The sequence below is a fragment of the Ailuropoda melanoleuca genome, chromosome 1, assembly GCF_002007445.2.
Source record: "Ailuropoda melanoleuca isolate Jingjing chromosome 1, ASM200744v2, whole genome shotgun sequence".
In the NCBI taxonomy this organism is placed as follows: domain Eukaryota; kingdom Metazoa; phylum Chordata; class Mammalia; order Carnivora; family Ursidae; genus Ailuropoda; species Ailuropoda melanoleuca.
Window position 1 is genome coordinate 122,455,291 of NC_048218.1, and position 16,290 is coordinate 122,471,580.

The following is a 16,290-nucleotide window of genomic DNA, read 5'->3' on the forward strand; positions in this document are numbered from 1 at the left end:
TATGGCTGGAAGGAAATGAAAAGCTTATTTGCTTTTTTCGTTTTCTCCCCCCTCTATATATTCTTATCGCTTTCCCAATATAAAATAAATGATGGGAGTTGATCCTGTTTATGGTATGTGGCTCAGGGCATGGGAACCTTCACCTTATTTTTTTTCCTCCTTGAATTGAACATGAAATTCTGATGCTACAGGGCAGAGGAGAGACCAGGGTTTATGAAGACTGCAAAGCTTGTGAATCTTAAGTAGAGCTCTTCAATTATTAGAGGCTCAACTTTTTCTCACTTCTCAAAGTGTTACGGTAAGGAAAGCAGCTTTAAGAGATAAGAATCTTAGTTTGGTAGATAGAGTTTTGAAGAGGATGTTGAACAATGGCTTCAAAAACAGCATTTATTTCTATAATAAATGTAATACATGTTTATCTTAGAAAGTATAGAAAATATTGGCAATTGCTCACAGTAGTGATTATTTATTATTTTCTGTAATGGCTGCGGCAGCCCTGTGATGTGGGTCATGTTGTCATTACCCCAGTTGACAGAGAGGAAACTGAAGCTTAGGAAGGGCACTATTTTGCTGCTGTTCTTCTGATTTTTTCCCAACATAAACTTGTTCAGTAAAATTTGGATCATGCAAAAGCAGGTTTTATGACCTACATTTTCAACCAATAAGACATTTTAAGAATACTTCCCTTTGTTATTAGAAGCCTTCGAAAGCAGATTTTAATGTCTGTAGAACATTTAATATTATGAAATTTCTTTAACCCAGGATTTCTTAACCGTGGGACCGTTGACATTTTTGGCAGGATAATTTTTGTTCTGGGAGATTGTCCTGTACATTGTAGGATGTGTAGCCTCATCTCTGGCCTCTACCTACTAGATGCCAGCAGCACTGTCTCCTCCCACTCGTGACAACAAAAGTGTCTCCAGACATCGCCAAATAAATGTCTTAGGGGGATAAAATTACCCTTGGTTTGAGAACCCCTTATTTAACTGTATATATTTTATGCTTTTAGAAATATATGGATATGGGGGTGCCTGAGTGGCTCAATCTGTTGAGCGTCCGACTCTTGGTTTCAGCTCAGGTCATGATCTCAGGGTTTTGAGATTGAGTCCTGTGTCAGGCTCCACTCTGGGTGTGGAGCCTGCTTAAGATTCTCTTTTCCTCTCCCCACCACTCTCTCTTCCTCTCTCCCTCTTAAAAAAAAAAAAATATATATATATATATATATATATGGATATGAATAGACTCATTGTGAATTATCTATACGATAAAGTAGACCCATGTCATCTAGATTATATTTATGAGCTCTAATTTCAGCTACTTTCTTTGGTTAATATGTTTTCAGTAATAGCAGTATTGCTTGAAAGTCAAAATTTAACAACATTATTTGCATTCATATAAGAATGTAATTGCTTATCTGTCACCAGTCTGATGGAAAGGCATCCTGGGAGCTTTGACCACAGTTGTTTTATTGTGGATGAATTCCATTATCTCCATGTCACTTTCTTAAAAAGTTTGGTCATTGAGGCAGCTATAATACCTTGTGTTATTAGTGGAAACCAGGAGTTACTCTTTCAGCTTGTTTATGTAGTGTTTTTTGATATGTTTTGACATTCTGGAAGGATCTATAAAGCCATCTTTCCTACCAGCCATCTTTTTGTGTAAAGAAAATTATTTTCCGCAATAGAACTCTAGCCTACAATAATTAATGGTTGCACTTGCCCTTTTAAGGAGGTAGCAGTCATTTTTGGGGAGGGGGTGGTAGTCCAAACAGGAATCATTAGTCCTTGATTAATTGCGAACCTTATGTTCAGGATCTTTATACAGTTTTTTTCTCATCATAGATCTCTTTTATTCTTTCGTGTAAAGTTCAAGATTGACATGAAGTATTTGGGGATGTCCTATAATGTGCACGTATATGCATGAATGTTTACATTATAGTTTCAAATAGGTGTATTTACACAATAAAATGTATAGTTCTTGACTTGTTGATAATACCCTGTTGTAGTGAATAGATCTGTTTCTTAAAAATTTGTTATGTTTTTGAGACTCAAATTATGTGTTTTGATTGACTTAAAGTACAGTTTGAATTATGCTTTAAAAAAATTTATTTGTATTTGGCTCCACTGTTTTATTTTTCTGTTCTCCCTCTGTCTCCTCTATTAAGTAATGATCACAAAGATTTCAGTGTGTCATGGGACTTCCTTCAAAGTGAATTATTTGGGGGCACCTGGTGGCTCAGTCAGTTGTGTTTGACTCTTGATTCTGGATCAGGTCATGGGTAGTGAGATCAAGTTCCATGTCAGGCTCTGTGCTGGGTGTGGAGTCTGCTTAGAATTTTTCCTCTCTCCCTTTCTCCCTGCCCATCCACCCCCAAACAACAAATAATAACAACAAAAAAACCAAAGTGAATTATTTGTAAAGAAAGGAAATTTTTTTTAAACTACAGATTTTCTATAATTCAGATGTTCTGATACTAGATTTCAGTAGCTTTTTAAATAACAAACTACAAGGGTGCCTACCACTTTTGAGTATTATGTTCCATTAAGCTAATTAGAAATCTGTAGAAAATGTTCTGGCTTTTCTTTTATACTTTCATACCCGTGGTTGATGATTCTTTTGCTTTTTACTAACATTTGGTTTTTTTACCCTGGAAGTTCAGACTGCATTTTCTTTTTAAACAATGACTTTTTTTTTTTTTTTTAAACGTTGGTAGTGTTCCTGTTGTATCTGGCTTTAAAGCATTGGGTGTTTATTAAAAAGATTTGCCCCTCGTCAGATACAATGGTGACATGAGGTCAAGTAAACCATCTTATCACAATTTCTGAATGTTCAGCTGAAGTCTTTCTCATAGGTGAATCTGGATGGGATAAAGACCATCTCCGTACAGTGAGGTTGTGATTCGTCAGAGAGTGCTTATCTGTTGGTATTTTCCACTAGCTTAACTTCTGTCTTAAGATAGCTCACCCCTCCTTTTCAGTATTTCTGTTACTTTATTTTGGGGGCAAAAAAAGAAACAGAACAAAAAAACCAATGCATTTTAATAAAGAAATGGTATTCAGAAACAAAATTTTAACTTCTGTATTAAGAGTCAATAAAAAAATGTAACGATCTTTCCATTAACTCCCTGAATACATGTGGCACACATTTTTTAAAAGTAAAATTCAGGTCCTCCTTTGGACTGTAACAGCAGTATATAACATGTACTGATGTGTGAAAGATATAAAGAAAGTTAAAAGAGGATGAAAAACTGGTTATAAATACCAAAAAAAGTTTTTCTTGTATGTGAATTTTAAATAATCAGGTGAAAAGTGCACACCCACAAGAATATCGCACATCTGAGTTAGGTGGTAGGACTTCAACCATGAAAATTTACCCTACAATGTTAGTAATAAATTACTGAATAGTTTTTCAGGCAGAAATCTAATTGCCTTAATCCGTTATCCACAAAAGTAATTTTTCGCTAAACTCTGTAGATTCGAATGACTGTGATATGAAATTCATTTTCAGGTAGTGTTTTAGAATCCTACATAGGATGGTTTAAAGGACTTGTCTTTAATTAAAAGTGCTCTACACTTAGTGAAAATCCATGTTAGTTGAAGAATTGATTCTTTTTAAAGGAAAGCTGCAAATTTTTCTTGTATGGGTAAATGTCACTCTGTTCATATCTTCGCTTAGCTGCAAGTCAAGACTTGTACTATTCCACTAGGTTGTCATAGAAACGCAGTTAACTGTCAACTCAGACTGTTGATGGTTTTATTTGTAGGTTTGCAAGATTATTAAAATTTAACAAAAATTATTGATTTGCCTTTTATTAACACTGGGTTGTTTTCCATGGGAATTAAAACTGCACGAAAACCTTTCTTTCTGCTTAAATTTTTTTAAAGGTGAGACTATATTAAATCTGCTTGATTTAAAAAAAAATTTATTTAAAATGTGATATATAGTCTGCAGCAGTAGAATAACCTCCATGAATTGTATTTTTGAATCATTTTCCATTTCCTTTGTTTACAGCAAGCAGGAAAAAAAGCCTTAAAAATTCACCTTTAGCCTGCTTTTTAACTTAACATAAAAGATACCTGTCAGAAAAGCATGAAATGCTACATCAAGTGCCTAATATCGGAGTTTTCATTTTATTTATGATTTTTGAAGCCTAGCACGAATGCTTCAGTGAGCTGTGTTGTGAAAGTATTTATTTTTGTATATTTATGGGAGAGAAATTATTTAGTTTTCACTTCTAAATAAGACAGGAAACCTTATTTACAGTAACTTTATCTAATGGTCCGTGGATGAGTGCTTTTATGCAAAACAGTGAAGAGGCTAGAATTAACTTTTCACATTGGATGCACATTTGACGTCCAGACTTGAGCAACATGTGGCACCTTATTATGAAGACTAGCGTTCAGGATTCAATTTGTATTTAACACATTTACTTCAGAAGGCACACGTCATCTTTGCCACATTTAATGTTAACTTTGTATGGATTTCTGTTTCTTGCTTGTAGGTACATAGGTAGAAGTGTTTCTTTGTTGCTTCTTGTAATTTTCCTTTTTGTATTTTTTTTAGATGTGATTAACTAGCTATTTTAACAGCAGGTCACTTTTGACATATGACCTCTCCGTGGGTTGATTTATTGTCAATTATCTTTTTAAAGAAGCATAGGTCTTTGATTTTATTTTATATTATTTTTTATGTGGAGCCCAACATGGGGCTCAAACTCACAACCCTGAGATCGAGAGTCAGATGCTTAACTGAGCCATCCAGGTGCCCCAAGAAGTATAGATCTTATAGATAACCGTGCTTATTATACTTCCTTTTGTCTTTATTTGTTCTTAAAGTTATTCTTGGAAAGTTAGTAGTGAGTACATCATTTTTTATTTTTAATACTCTTACTAAATAAACAAATAATAGCTTGTATATACAGGGGAAAGAAAATTTGACAGCTCATCAGAGACATGGAATATTGATTTTTTTTTTTAAAGATTTTATTTATTTGAGAGAGAGAGGAAGCAAGAAAGCATAGCAGGTGGTGGGGTGGAGAGGGAAAAGCAGACCTCCCCCCACCCCCTGCTGAGCAGGGAGCCTGATAGGAGGCTCAATCCCAGGCCCTGGGATCATAACCTGAGCTGAAGGCAGATGCTTAACCAACTGAGCCATCCCGGTGCCCCTCCTGATTTTTTTTAAACCGAATTTACTGCTCCTGAAATTGTATTACTTTTGTAGCTAGCCTGTACAATGGCCCCCAGAGATCCTCACCTATTACTCCTGCTCTTGTGACCTCGCCTCCCAGACCGAATCCTGGCTGACCTGTATGATTAATAGAATATTGCAGAAGTGTGACCTCTTAGACTAGGTCATATTCAACTTCACTTTCTCTTGGATCACTCACTGTGGGGCAGTCACTTTCCATATCCTGAGGACACTCTGGCAACCCAAATAGAGGTCCATGAAGTGAGGAACCGAAGCCTCCTGCCAACATCCAGCACAAACTTGCCCACCATTTGAGTGAGCCATTGTGAAAGCAGATACCCTAACCCCAGTCAAACCTTCAGATGGTTGCAGACTCAGCAGACATCTTGCCTGCAACTCCGTGAGAGATCCAACTAAGCAGTCCAGTATTGCTTACCCACAGAACTATTAAATTCATGTTTAAATAGTTAAAATGACACATATTTATTGTTTCAAATCAGTAAGCTTTGGCATGATATGTTATGCAGCAATAGATAACTAATGCACCTGCTCAATATATTTTTAAACATTTCCTGCTGATCACACAGTTCATACTTATTTGTAGGCATAGACATTGTTGGAGGCTTTGTAGCCTCATTTTCTGTTGTGATTTGTATGGTCATTTTCATAGGTGACTGGGTAGTGTGTTATATAAGTCATTAACCTGAGGGCATTCATAATTTGAATTTTGGCTTTGTGTATGTGTCTTGATGAAATTAAAATTTCTGGTCATCATTTTGTACTTAAAATCCATAAAATGGAATACTTTAACTCTCCAGTGTTTGTTTTTTTAAAGTCAAGAGAATGGACGGATCTGATGTTAAGTCTGTTTCATGGTGTTTGATGAATATTGTCCTTTCCATGTGATGGTGCAGTTCTGTGCCTCAGAGGTGAAGACTTCTCTTAGAATTTGAGTTTGCATCTCTGTGTGGTTTGTCCTGTCAGTCATAATCCTCACCAGGCCCAGCACTTACTACTCTACAAGTCATTTTTCTTTTACTTCTTTCTATGACATACCTAGGTGTGATTTTCTTCATATTTATCTTGCTGAATTACTGGGAATCCAAAAATTCCTCTTGAAATGTTGTTCCTGCCTTCCCCTCACCTCCCATTTTTCTTATTTTTCTGGGTCTGTAATTAAAATGTTAGCCCTTTTCCCCGTGTTCCACATATCTCCTATTCTGTATTTTTTGTCTGCTTTTCTACTCTGGCTTCCCTTTGGATATTTTTTGACCTGTTTTACACTTCACTAATCCTGTCTTCTGCTAAACCATCTGTTGAGTTCTTAGTTTCAGTGACATTTCTCACTTTTAAAATTTCCATTTGATTCTTTTTTATGGATTTTACAGTTCCCTGTTGAAAATTTCTGTCTCTTCATCTGTCTTCTCTCTTGTTGAACATGAGTCATAGTCACGTTAAAGCCCTTGTTGCTAACTCCACGTCATGCATGGGTCTGTTTTTGTGGTCTTTTTTTCTCCTTGACTTTTAGTTACTTGGTCCTGTCCTGTGGCATACCTTGTGATTTTTTTTTTTTTTTTTTTTTTTTTTTTTTTTTTACTGATTTTAATATTTTTTATTCTCAGTATGGTAAGTGAAAATGGTAGAGGCCCAAGTAGTTTTCGTACTCCAAAATTTTCTTTCTCTCAGGAGTCACCCTATCCTTTACTGGACAGGTAGGTTGGGGGTTACATATGTACCTTAATCCCGTCAGGGTTTGAACTGAGTCTGAGACAGATTGAAGTTTTGGTAAGCACTTTTTTTTGTGTCCCTGGGGGCTAGGAGTTCCAATTAGCCTGTGATGTTCATCAGGACTTCATTTGTTGATAATTTCTGAAATGTATTTCTTCTCAGCACGTCAAAGCCGCTGGTTTGAGTTTTTGAGGCTTTCTGTTTAGCTTTTTCGCCTCTTGCCCCATGTTGCTTTGGAAATTGGCAGTTGTCTTATGGGGAAAAGTGGCTGTGTAACAAGCTCACTTGTCTGCCTCTCTCCTCCACTGGGATCTTGGTCCCTCAAGCTTCCAGTTTTGTTACTTGAAGCCTACAAGTACCCGAAGGTTTGCTGCTTTTCCTACTCTGAGCAGTGGCCATGCTCTGAGCAGAGCTTGGGTTCTCAGCCTCTTGTCCTACACCCCAAATTGGTAAATACCTCCAGGAATAATGGCTGGCGCATGGCAGCTCACATCCCCATGCTTTCTCCGGTTTCTCCACCACCTTGGAACCTTGGTCCTTTTAGCTCAGGTGGTGGCTTCAGCAGCCCTTTCACTGATGCCTTCGACTGTTGCCCTGTATTTCATTAAGGCTTTCTAGTTTTTCTGGGTGGGCACATCGGCGTGCCTCATGCTACTCGAACGTAAGCTGGGGAGTGAAGACTGTACAATTATTTTTGAAGGGAGTGTCAGTGAGTAGATTATGTTTATGAACTTCTATTTGGCCAGCTTTATCCTGCCACAGTTGCTGGTACACGCACATTTTATGGCTTCTCATCACATATTGATACAGTAAAATAACATCTTTTTCTTTTTTTTTTTTTAAAGATTTTATTTATTTATTTGACAGAGACAGAGACAGCCAGCGAGAGAGGGAACACAAGCAGGGGGAGTGGGAGAGGAAGAAGCAGGCTCATAGCAGAGGAGCCTGATGTGGGGCTCGATCCCATAACGCCGGGATCACGCCCTGAGCNAGCCTTGAGCCAAAGGCAGACTCTTAACCACTGTGCCACCCAGGCGCCCCAATAACATCTTTTTCTGAATTATTATAATTTTTATAATTATCCTTGATTTAATTCAAAGCCATCATAGTCAATATAGGTTCCTAACTTTACTCCATAACTGTGAGGATTAAAGATATCATAAGGTATGCTGTATCAACAGTGAGGTTGGAATATACAGAGTTAGTGATAATGTATACAAAATGATTAAGAAATTTTAATACATTTAAGAAAAAAATTTTAATGCATCAGGTTTATTCAGATGAAAGTAAACAATACATTTTCTAACAAACATGATCACGGATTATGTTTTGAAAAATAAATATTAAAATATTTTTATCTGAAGGTATGAATACATTTGTTGTATATAAAATTTCCAATTTCCTTTCTCTGATTTTTTTTTTGTAATTATGTTGTTCTAACTAAAATGAGATATTCTCAAATCTGACAAAAATATTTATAGTCTTGGGATACAAAATCCATGTTTTTGGAGGTTTATTGTATTCCTATCTATCTGCTGTGAGTGCTATTATGTCCATGAGGTCAAACTGACAAGTATTTTGCCCACACATCTTTTATTGGCATAGGTGGCCAGATAGTTTTGCATTTACTCTAATATGCCAAAGTTGAATACTGTCGGCAGTAAGTACGTATACTCCTGTTTTCAGCCTTTGAATATGTTCTGCTGGTGAAGTTATAGCAGCTGATACGCCCAGTTGGAAAAATGAAACATGAAGATCTTACCCTTGAGCTGTAGTTGTAGTTATTGACAATCATTGAGGAAGCCATCTCTGGGTTCCCCTTAAGAAATGTGTTTTGAGTCTGATTATTTCAAATGAATCCATGATGGCTGTCATTTTCTCTGCTCTTTGTGCAGGAAGAAGAAAGTGAAGAGGAGCCCAAACTGAAGTATGAAAGGCTTTCCAATGGGGTAACTGAAATCCTTCAGAAGGACGCAGCTAGCTGCATGACAGTCCATGACAAGGTAAGGTAGCCCTTCTTGAGGATTCTTCTGTTAGTTGTTTCTCTTGTAAGTTTGTTTATACTTTGGAATCCCGATGCTCTTGGTGGTGGCTTTTTCCAGTAATTGTGTCTCCCTCCCACTCTTCCTTTCTTCTTCCTCTCCAACAAAAAAATGAAAACATCCAAAAACACTATATGTGTGTATTTTCATACACAGACACCCCCCCCATACTGCAAGGGTGTATCAAGTAGAATTTAGATAGATGTGGAAGATTTATACCAAGTAATTCTTGGCAACTCTATCACTTTAAATTCCTCAAATCATAAGTAGTAGAGTTGGGAAGTGTTAAGATTGGAAATGGTGTGGCGTTCAATGCTTTCGTAAGAGCAAAAGAGATTACATTGGAGGTGTTTTAGGAATCAGTAGAAAGGCCCCAAAAGATTACTTATATGTCCTAGGAATGAATGAATATATTCCACATTTGAATCTTTGCCATAACAAAGCCCCCCAAGTTTGAGTCCAGGCTAAGGGCTATACAGCACCCTTTGCCTATTGGACCAAAACAAAAAGTGTTGTAAGCGGAGTACTGGAGGCCAGGCCGTTTGAACCATTACCCTCTTCCCAATGGGCCCCATGAGTGAGACAAACCTGCCAAGTCTGATCCGTCTCCTGGCTTTATCCTCTGTTACTAGCAGTGCGGCCTCATCCTCCTCCTTGCCCCTACCCTTCCTTTTTCCTTCAGGTCTCACTCTGCTGTAAACAGATTCCTATACTCGCTCAACATGTTAATAGAACGTTTGTTCACTCTTGCTTTACCAGAAACCCCCTCCTTTGGGGCACCTCTGGTTAGGCTGTACCACCGTCTACCCCTTCCCATTGTCACCATCTTCCCACTCCCATGGCTGTCATGTCCCAAATTCCTCTTCACTTTACTTCACTCACTGAAGACTGGCCTTGCCGTCTTTCTTGCAGACCTTTACCTCTGCCTTTTCTCCTCTCTCCAGCAGTAAGGCCACATCTGGATGGCATCCATTCCTGGAACTTGAGGATCTTTCAGTGCACTCTCTGGTGACCCTTTTTTTTTTTTTTTTTAAAGATTTTTTAATTTATTTATTTGACAGAGACAGCCAGCGAGAGAGGGAACACAAGCAGGGCGAGTGGGAGAGGAAGATGCAGGCTCCTAGCAGAGAAGCCTGATGTGGGGCTCGATCCCAGAACACTGGGATCACACCCTAAGCCGAAGGCAGACGCTTAATGACTGTGCCACCCAGGCGCCCCTCTGGTGACCCTTTTTATCCTTTAAGCCTTTTTGTTAATTTTCCTACTAACCCTGTTCTGTGACTTTAGGGAGCTCTGATCTTGAATCTGTTCTTTGTTTAATTTCTTGTCTCTGTTGGGTGGTTAACTAGCCTCACTTTCTACCAGCGTCTTCAGTTCCCTTACGTCCCTGTCCTTTGTTGTGCCCCTCGAGCCACTACAAACGCTCTTGTTGATTTGTTCTTCGTCAGCTCCTTTAGTCCTTAGTTCGTCTTCTCAGCCACTATCCCTTCACTCTGAGGATGTCATTTCTGTATAATTCAGAAAATCGAATCCCTCAGGCATGATGAGCCTCGGCCCCTGACCCCTTTCCCAGCCCATCTGGATCCACACCCATCCTTCCCCACAGGAGGCTTTCTTCTTCCCATTCAGAGGTCTTTTTGTCCACTGTTGTTCTGCGCCGCATCTCATCCCCACCCCCCCCAGTGATGCTAACCCTGGCCCCGCGTCACCACGAATCTCTTCCTGTGTCTGTAGATTTGCTCATCTTGGATATTGCATAGACATGGAATCATACACTGGTTTCTGGTGTTTGGCTTCTTCACTTAACGTAGCGTAACGCTTTTGAGGTTCACCTGTGACGTAGCCTGGATCAGTACTTTACTCCTTTTTGTTGCCGAATAGCGTTCCGCTGTATGGACATGCCACATTTTGTCTTTCCGTTCACCAGCGGACAGACATTTTGCTGCTTTCAAAAGTGTAGGTCTCACCTTCTACACAAAAGCTTTGAGAGAAGCTTTCTTAAAGCCTTTTTATCATGGCACCATTCCTTTATTATTCTCTTGATCATTTCTGCGATTCCCTTCTGGCTCTTCCACTTTCTCCTTCCCTGCACCTTTCCCTCGTGTGTTGGTTTTCCCAGGATATGCTCCATTATCCACATTTCTGTTTAGTTTGTACTTTTCTTGATTTTAAATGTAATTCCTATGACCACCTGCACACTGACGCCTCCCCAGGGTAGTGTGCTGCTTTATCCAGATGCCTCTTAAACAGTTCTTCCTTTTGTTCTTTTTGTACCTGAAACTCAGCACACCCATATGAGCGCATCTTCTTTTCCCTCTCTAATCCTCATTGGTTTGTGTTCTGTATCCCATTTGGTGGCATCACAGTCTCTTTTGTCACCTAAGGCAAAGCTGACTCTTCTTTGCTTCCGCCCAGTCATTCCTAAGTCCTGATGATTTTTGCACTTCCCCTGCCTGCACTCACAGACCGCTCATTTTTCTACTTTAAAGCTCTCTGCCACCTGGTTGCCAGGATGATCTGTTGAAAATACAGGTTTAAAACCCTTGTGCGATTTTCACCATCTGCTCCATAAAGTCTAAGCTCCTTACTGTGGTGTGTGAGGCCCCCTAAGATCTTGGCCTCTCCTGCAGTTGGCTTTATGTCTTCCCACTTCGACCTGCATGGTTGGTGTTCTGGTAGCAACACTTGGTTGTTTTTACTCACAGCGTCCCTTCTGCCTGGATTCTGCCCCATCCCACCTGCTTAAGCCCACTCCCATCCTGAGCTCTCATCTTTCAGTTCAGGCACTTGTCGTTTCTCCCAGAACTAACATACACCTTGCCAAGCAGTCCACTTTCCTACAGATTTGCTTTCACTCTGGTCCATCCACAGCACTCCTTTCTATTAAAGTCATCTTCTAGAAATTCAGATCTGACCATGTAATCCTCCCTAGAATTCTTGATTGGTTTCCTGATATTTCGTGATTTAGACACCCTCTCCCACACCCTTTTCCCCTCCCAACCTTCCAGACTCATCACTTGTCTCTTCCCCTGGGCACAAACTGGATGCTTCTGCCATATATAACCACTTGTAGTTTCTTGACTTTGTCCTGCCTTTTATGTGACTCCATGCCTTTGAACAAGTTGTATCCCATCTGCCTAAAATGGTCTTTACTACAAGCCTGTCCCATCTGTCTCACGGTCTACTGTCTAACTCCTCCTTAGAGTTAAGCGTAGCTGACATCAGCCATGTTCTGTAGGGTCTTAGAGATGCTGCCCTTTTAAACATACTCTTTAATTTAAATGTAATTAATCAGTATTTTAAATCTCTCTCCTTTATTATACTATCAGCCTGCTTATTATCTAAGCATATGTTGGTTGAATCTACGAACGGATAAAATGGAGAACACAGTTTGCCTGCCCAGAGATCAAACTTTATTAACTCCAGAATTAAACCAACTCAGTCAAGGAGCCTTCTGACAGTGGGAACTGTAATCAGTGCTGACTTTTAGAACACACACTCTTAATCTGATGCCCATGTTTCTATTTATGAGGCTTCTAATCCAATTGAGAGTATTTTGACTCTTAATTCAGGCCCTCGCTGTGCCACCGATGGACCGTTTCCAGGAAAGTCATATCAACGCCCAGGACCTAGTTTCTCATGTGTAGTTAAAGGCACTCCCTGATCTAATGTTTTGAATGCTATAAAACACTGTGAGGAGCATAGATGATACTATACAGCTGATCACATAGGAAATGTACTGCTTCTTGTTTCCTTCATGGTGTTCAGAGCTCGTCACTTGTTCTGCTTGTTTACTTACACAAAGTCCCCTCGTTCAAAGTAGAAGGCTTTATGCCAGGGGATGGGATGGGTCAGAAGGATTGGACTTCCATCTGGTGATTTGTAAAAGGAGTCAAGTTTCTGTAATTAAACATGAAGGGGGCTAATTAAATTATGCTTATTCTTTGCCCATCCTGGATTTTAAGTGTTGTCGGGTTAAAAAAAAATTTAATAGTTACAAAAGCTCAAAGCTTTTATGGTGTGAAAGAGTCACATTGAAAGGATTTGAATATACTTTTGTGATTTATGGTCAATTTTGCATTTTTTGTTGTATTTTTGAGCAATCAAAAGCATTAGCAACTGAAAGTATGACTCATCAATAATTTCAGTAGTTAAATAAATTTTCTAAGACCTGTACAGTTGTTTCATCAGACTTGGTGTTCTTTTGTTTGTTTGTTTAAGAGCAGTGAAGTTGTTTATTTCTAAAAGGCAGCAACAACAATTTATCTAATCCAAATGATGAAGTATTTTAGTAAACAAAAGGTAGATTGTCATAGAAACCACTGCATTTTTTTGGCGGTGGGGGGGGCGGTACAGAGGGAAAGAGAGAATTTTAAGCAGTCTCCACGCCCAGCGTATGGATCTCACATCCCTGAAATTATGACCTGAGCTGAAATCAAGAGTTGGACACTTAACCGAGCCACCCGGGCGCCCTGAAACCACTGGATTTTTTTATTCAGAAGTAAAGTAGTTACAGTTTCAGGTTGAAACTGTAAAATCAAAATAATTATTTGATGTTTTCTTTCCATCTTAAATATTAAATGAACTAGTAATTTTGAAAAAGGAAAAAGGGAAGGAATTCGTGTTTGGGTACTCTGCATAGAACCTTTAAAACTTTTGATAAAACAAAGTATCGTTGGAAGTTCAAGAAAGGCCTTCACAGAGGCGTTGGAGAATCACCCAGGACTGAAGCACTTTTAAGATCCAAGCCCCTTTACTTTTTAAACAAACTAAATACAGTATTGATGAGGAGAACCAATACTGTTGAATACTCGGGGTGCGGCAAGATTTTTAAGACTCATTGTTTTATCACAGTCTCAGAAATAGGCCAAGTATTTGTTTTTAGTTAGTATTATGCAGGTTTTTTTTTTTTTAATTCAAATATTATCAGAGTCACTGTGGCAAAAAAAAAAAAAAAATTAAAACCCCCTGAGCCATCTGAGTCCTCTGTTTCTGATTAGAATGTTCTTCTGCTTTGGAAGCAACGTCCTGGTTTGGTTTAAATATTCAGACTAATTTCCCCCTAGAATTACCTCTTACCCCTTCCTTGGCGGGGCTCAGGCATCCCGTTTCCAGCAGGCTTGCTGTCTGGCCCGGATGAGTAATCGGCATGGCACGCGGTGCATTCAGGCAGGCCTGTGCGCTGGAATCGTCATACCTAGTTATGTCTGCACACCTGATGTTTTATTAACCAGTATTGATTTTTTTACCCGGGGGACTTTTTTCTTCCTGAAAAAAGGCAACCTTGCAGGAGTGAAAGGCATTGCAGGGGATGAATTTCTAATGAACCCCCTTCTTTCCCTTTTTGTGACTTCTCTTTAATGTAGCTTCATATTTTAAGTGCCTGAACTGAAATTTCATTTTAAGCAATTCCATTTCGATAAAATCCTTTTAAATCTTGACTTTCTGTAAGGTTATTTTTATAAAGATTGTGCTGCTTGACTGAAACGCTTAGTAGTGCCTGTAAATTTGAGCATTTCATTATAGGTTGCAATGAAGCATGCTCACATGCAACGAAATACATAGAATTTGGAACTATTTGAGTAATGCTGAAAAGAGTAAAAAGGAAGAAAAATCTCATGTCATATTTCAGGTAGTCCTAAAGTTTCTTCATGTTTGTTTAGGGTTAGTTCAAAGAATTAAAGGAACAGTGGGAGATAGGAACTATTTCATATCATAAAATTTGAATATGTAGCTCAGCAGTTATTTTGTGACAGAAAAGCTTTTTTTTTTTTGCATCAGAATATAAACATTTGCACTCAGTATTATACATTAACTTTTATAGAGGCATCTAAATGCTAACTGATAATATAAATACTTTGAGCTTTTGCATCTCTCAGCATGACTTAGATATTCCTTTCTAAAAAAAAAAAAAATCGCACTTTGTCGTTTGTGCCTGTGTATATATTTGTTAAACTTAAATGATAGCACAGATTTATACATTTGCCATAAATTAAGGGGGGGTTCAATCATTCCCTTCTGACTTTGAGCTCAACCGTAGGTTGGTCATGCTGTCCCAGCTGCACTGGGATCTGCGGCCTCAGCCCATCAGGCACTGTGTACTGACCGCATACACACCGTTGGTTGTCAGCAGATGACGGTCCTCATGAGTCATTCTGACAGCCAGCTTGCCCTCTCACAATAAAGTAGGCCCTGCTCTACTGTTTCCCTGAAGCTGGAAACAAGCCTTCTCCAAGGAGTGCCTATCTTCCAAGGCATTGCGCATCACTTACACATTCAGAGTCTTGACTTTGAAAATGGTTTAATTACTAAATGTGTATTAATGGTACATTAATAAACTGACCCCTCTGTTCTTCTTTCAGTTTTTGGCACTGGGCACGCATTATGGCAAGGTTTATTTACTTGATGTCCAGGGGAACATCACTCAGAAGTTTGATGTAGTAAGTATACAGTATAAAATAATATATGAACTAGACTTGGTGCTGAAAATCTATGCTTTACAATATTAGCTTTAGCAGTTTGTTGTATTAATCTAAAGAAAGGGCCTTTATCAATTAAATCAGAGTGCTTAGAATGTAACTGAATTTTATAGTATATGCTGAAAGTTATAAAGGTGAACGTAAAACGAAAGAGGTGTATAAATAGGCATATACATACACATATTTTATATTTTGACTTTGTATCTTCATATATACACCCCATATAAATATTTATTTTTATAAATCTGTTGAATTGTAATTTTTTAGTTAATTATAGTCATCCATTTGACTTTAAATGGAGCATTTAAAATACTTCTATATGTGTTCTTTTTAAATTAGAGCAGTGTGGAATACCTAGGTGAATTGTTATTAAAAGAAAAAGTACTGCTTTTATTAGTGAATACTGGTCCTCATTTACATACAGAGGAAGTTGTGAAATCCTTAAAGTGTGAAGCCCCCTCATTTGGTCAATTGTAAGTACGTACCCCACCATCTTCTCTAGATGCCAAATGTAACTGAAGATTGATCACCTTGCTGGTTCAGTTTCTCTCTTCTAAATATAGAAAGCTAATATTTTGGGGCGCCTGGGTGGCACAGCGGTTGGGTGTCTGCCTTCGGCTCAGGGCGTGATCCTGGCATTATGGGATCGAGCCCCACATCAGGCTCCCGCCATGAGCCTGCTTCTTCCTCTCCCACTCCCCCTGCTTGTGTTCCCTCTCTCACTGGCTGTCTCTATCTCTGTCGAATAAATAAATAAAATCTTTAAAAAAAAAGAAGAAAAAAAAAAGCTAATATTTTATGTGAATGTTTTGATGCTTGGATTCTTCGGGGATTATATTGATTGAAAGTGAAGA

At 38.6% G+C, this 16,290-nt stretch overlaps 1 protein-coding gene across 2 annotated transcripts in view; it reads left to right on the plus strand.

Annotated features, from left to right (window-relative positions):
• The window catches only part of VPS41 (VPS41 subunit of HOPS complex), a 172,895-nt gene that overhangs the window by 26,566 nt on the left and 130,039 nt on the right, over positions 1-16,290 (plus strand). The window contains exons 3-4 of one of the 2 annotated variants that reach the window (XM_002914140.4): positions 8,811-8,918; positions 15,320-15,397. In XM_002914140.4, the coding sequence (XP_002914186.2) occupies positions 8,811-8,918; positions 15,320-15,397 (186 nt within the window). The remainder of the gene's footprint in view (positions 1-8,810; positions 8,919-15,319; positions 15,398-16,290) is intronic. The other variant, XM_034665770.1, reaches the window with a different exon arrangement.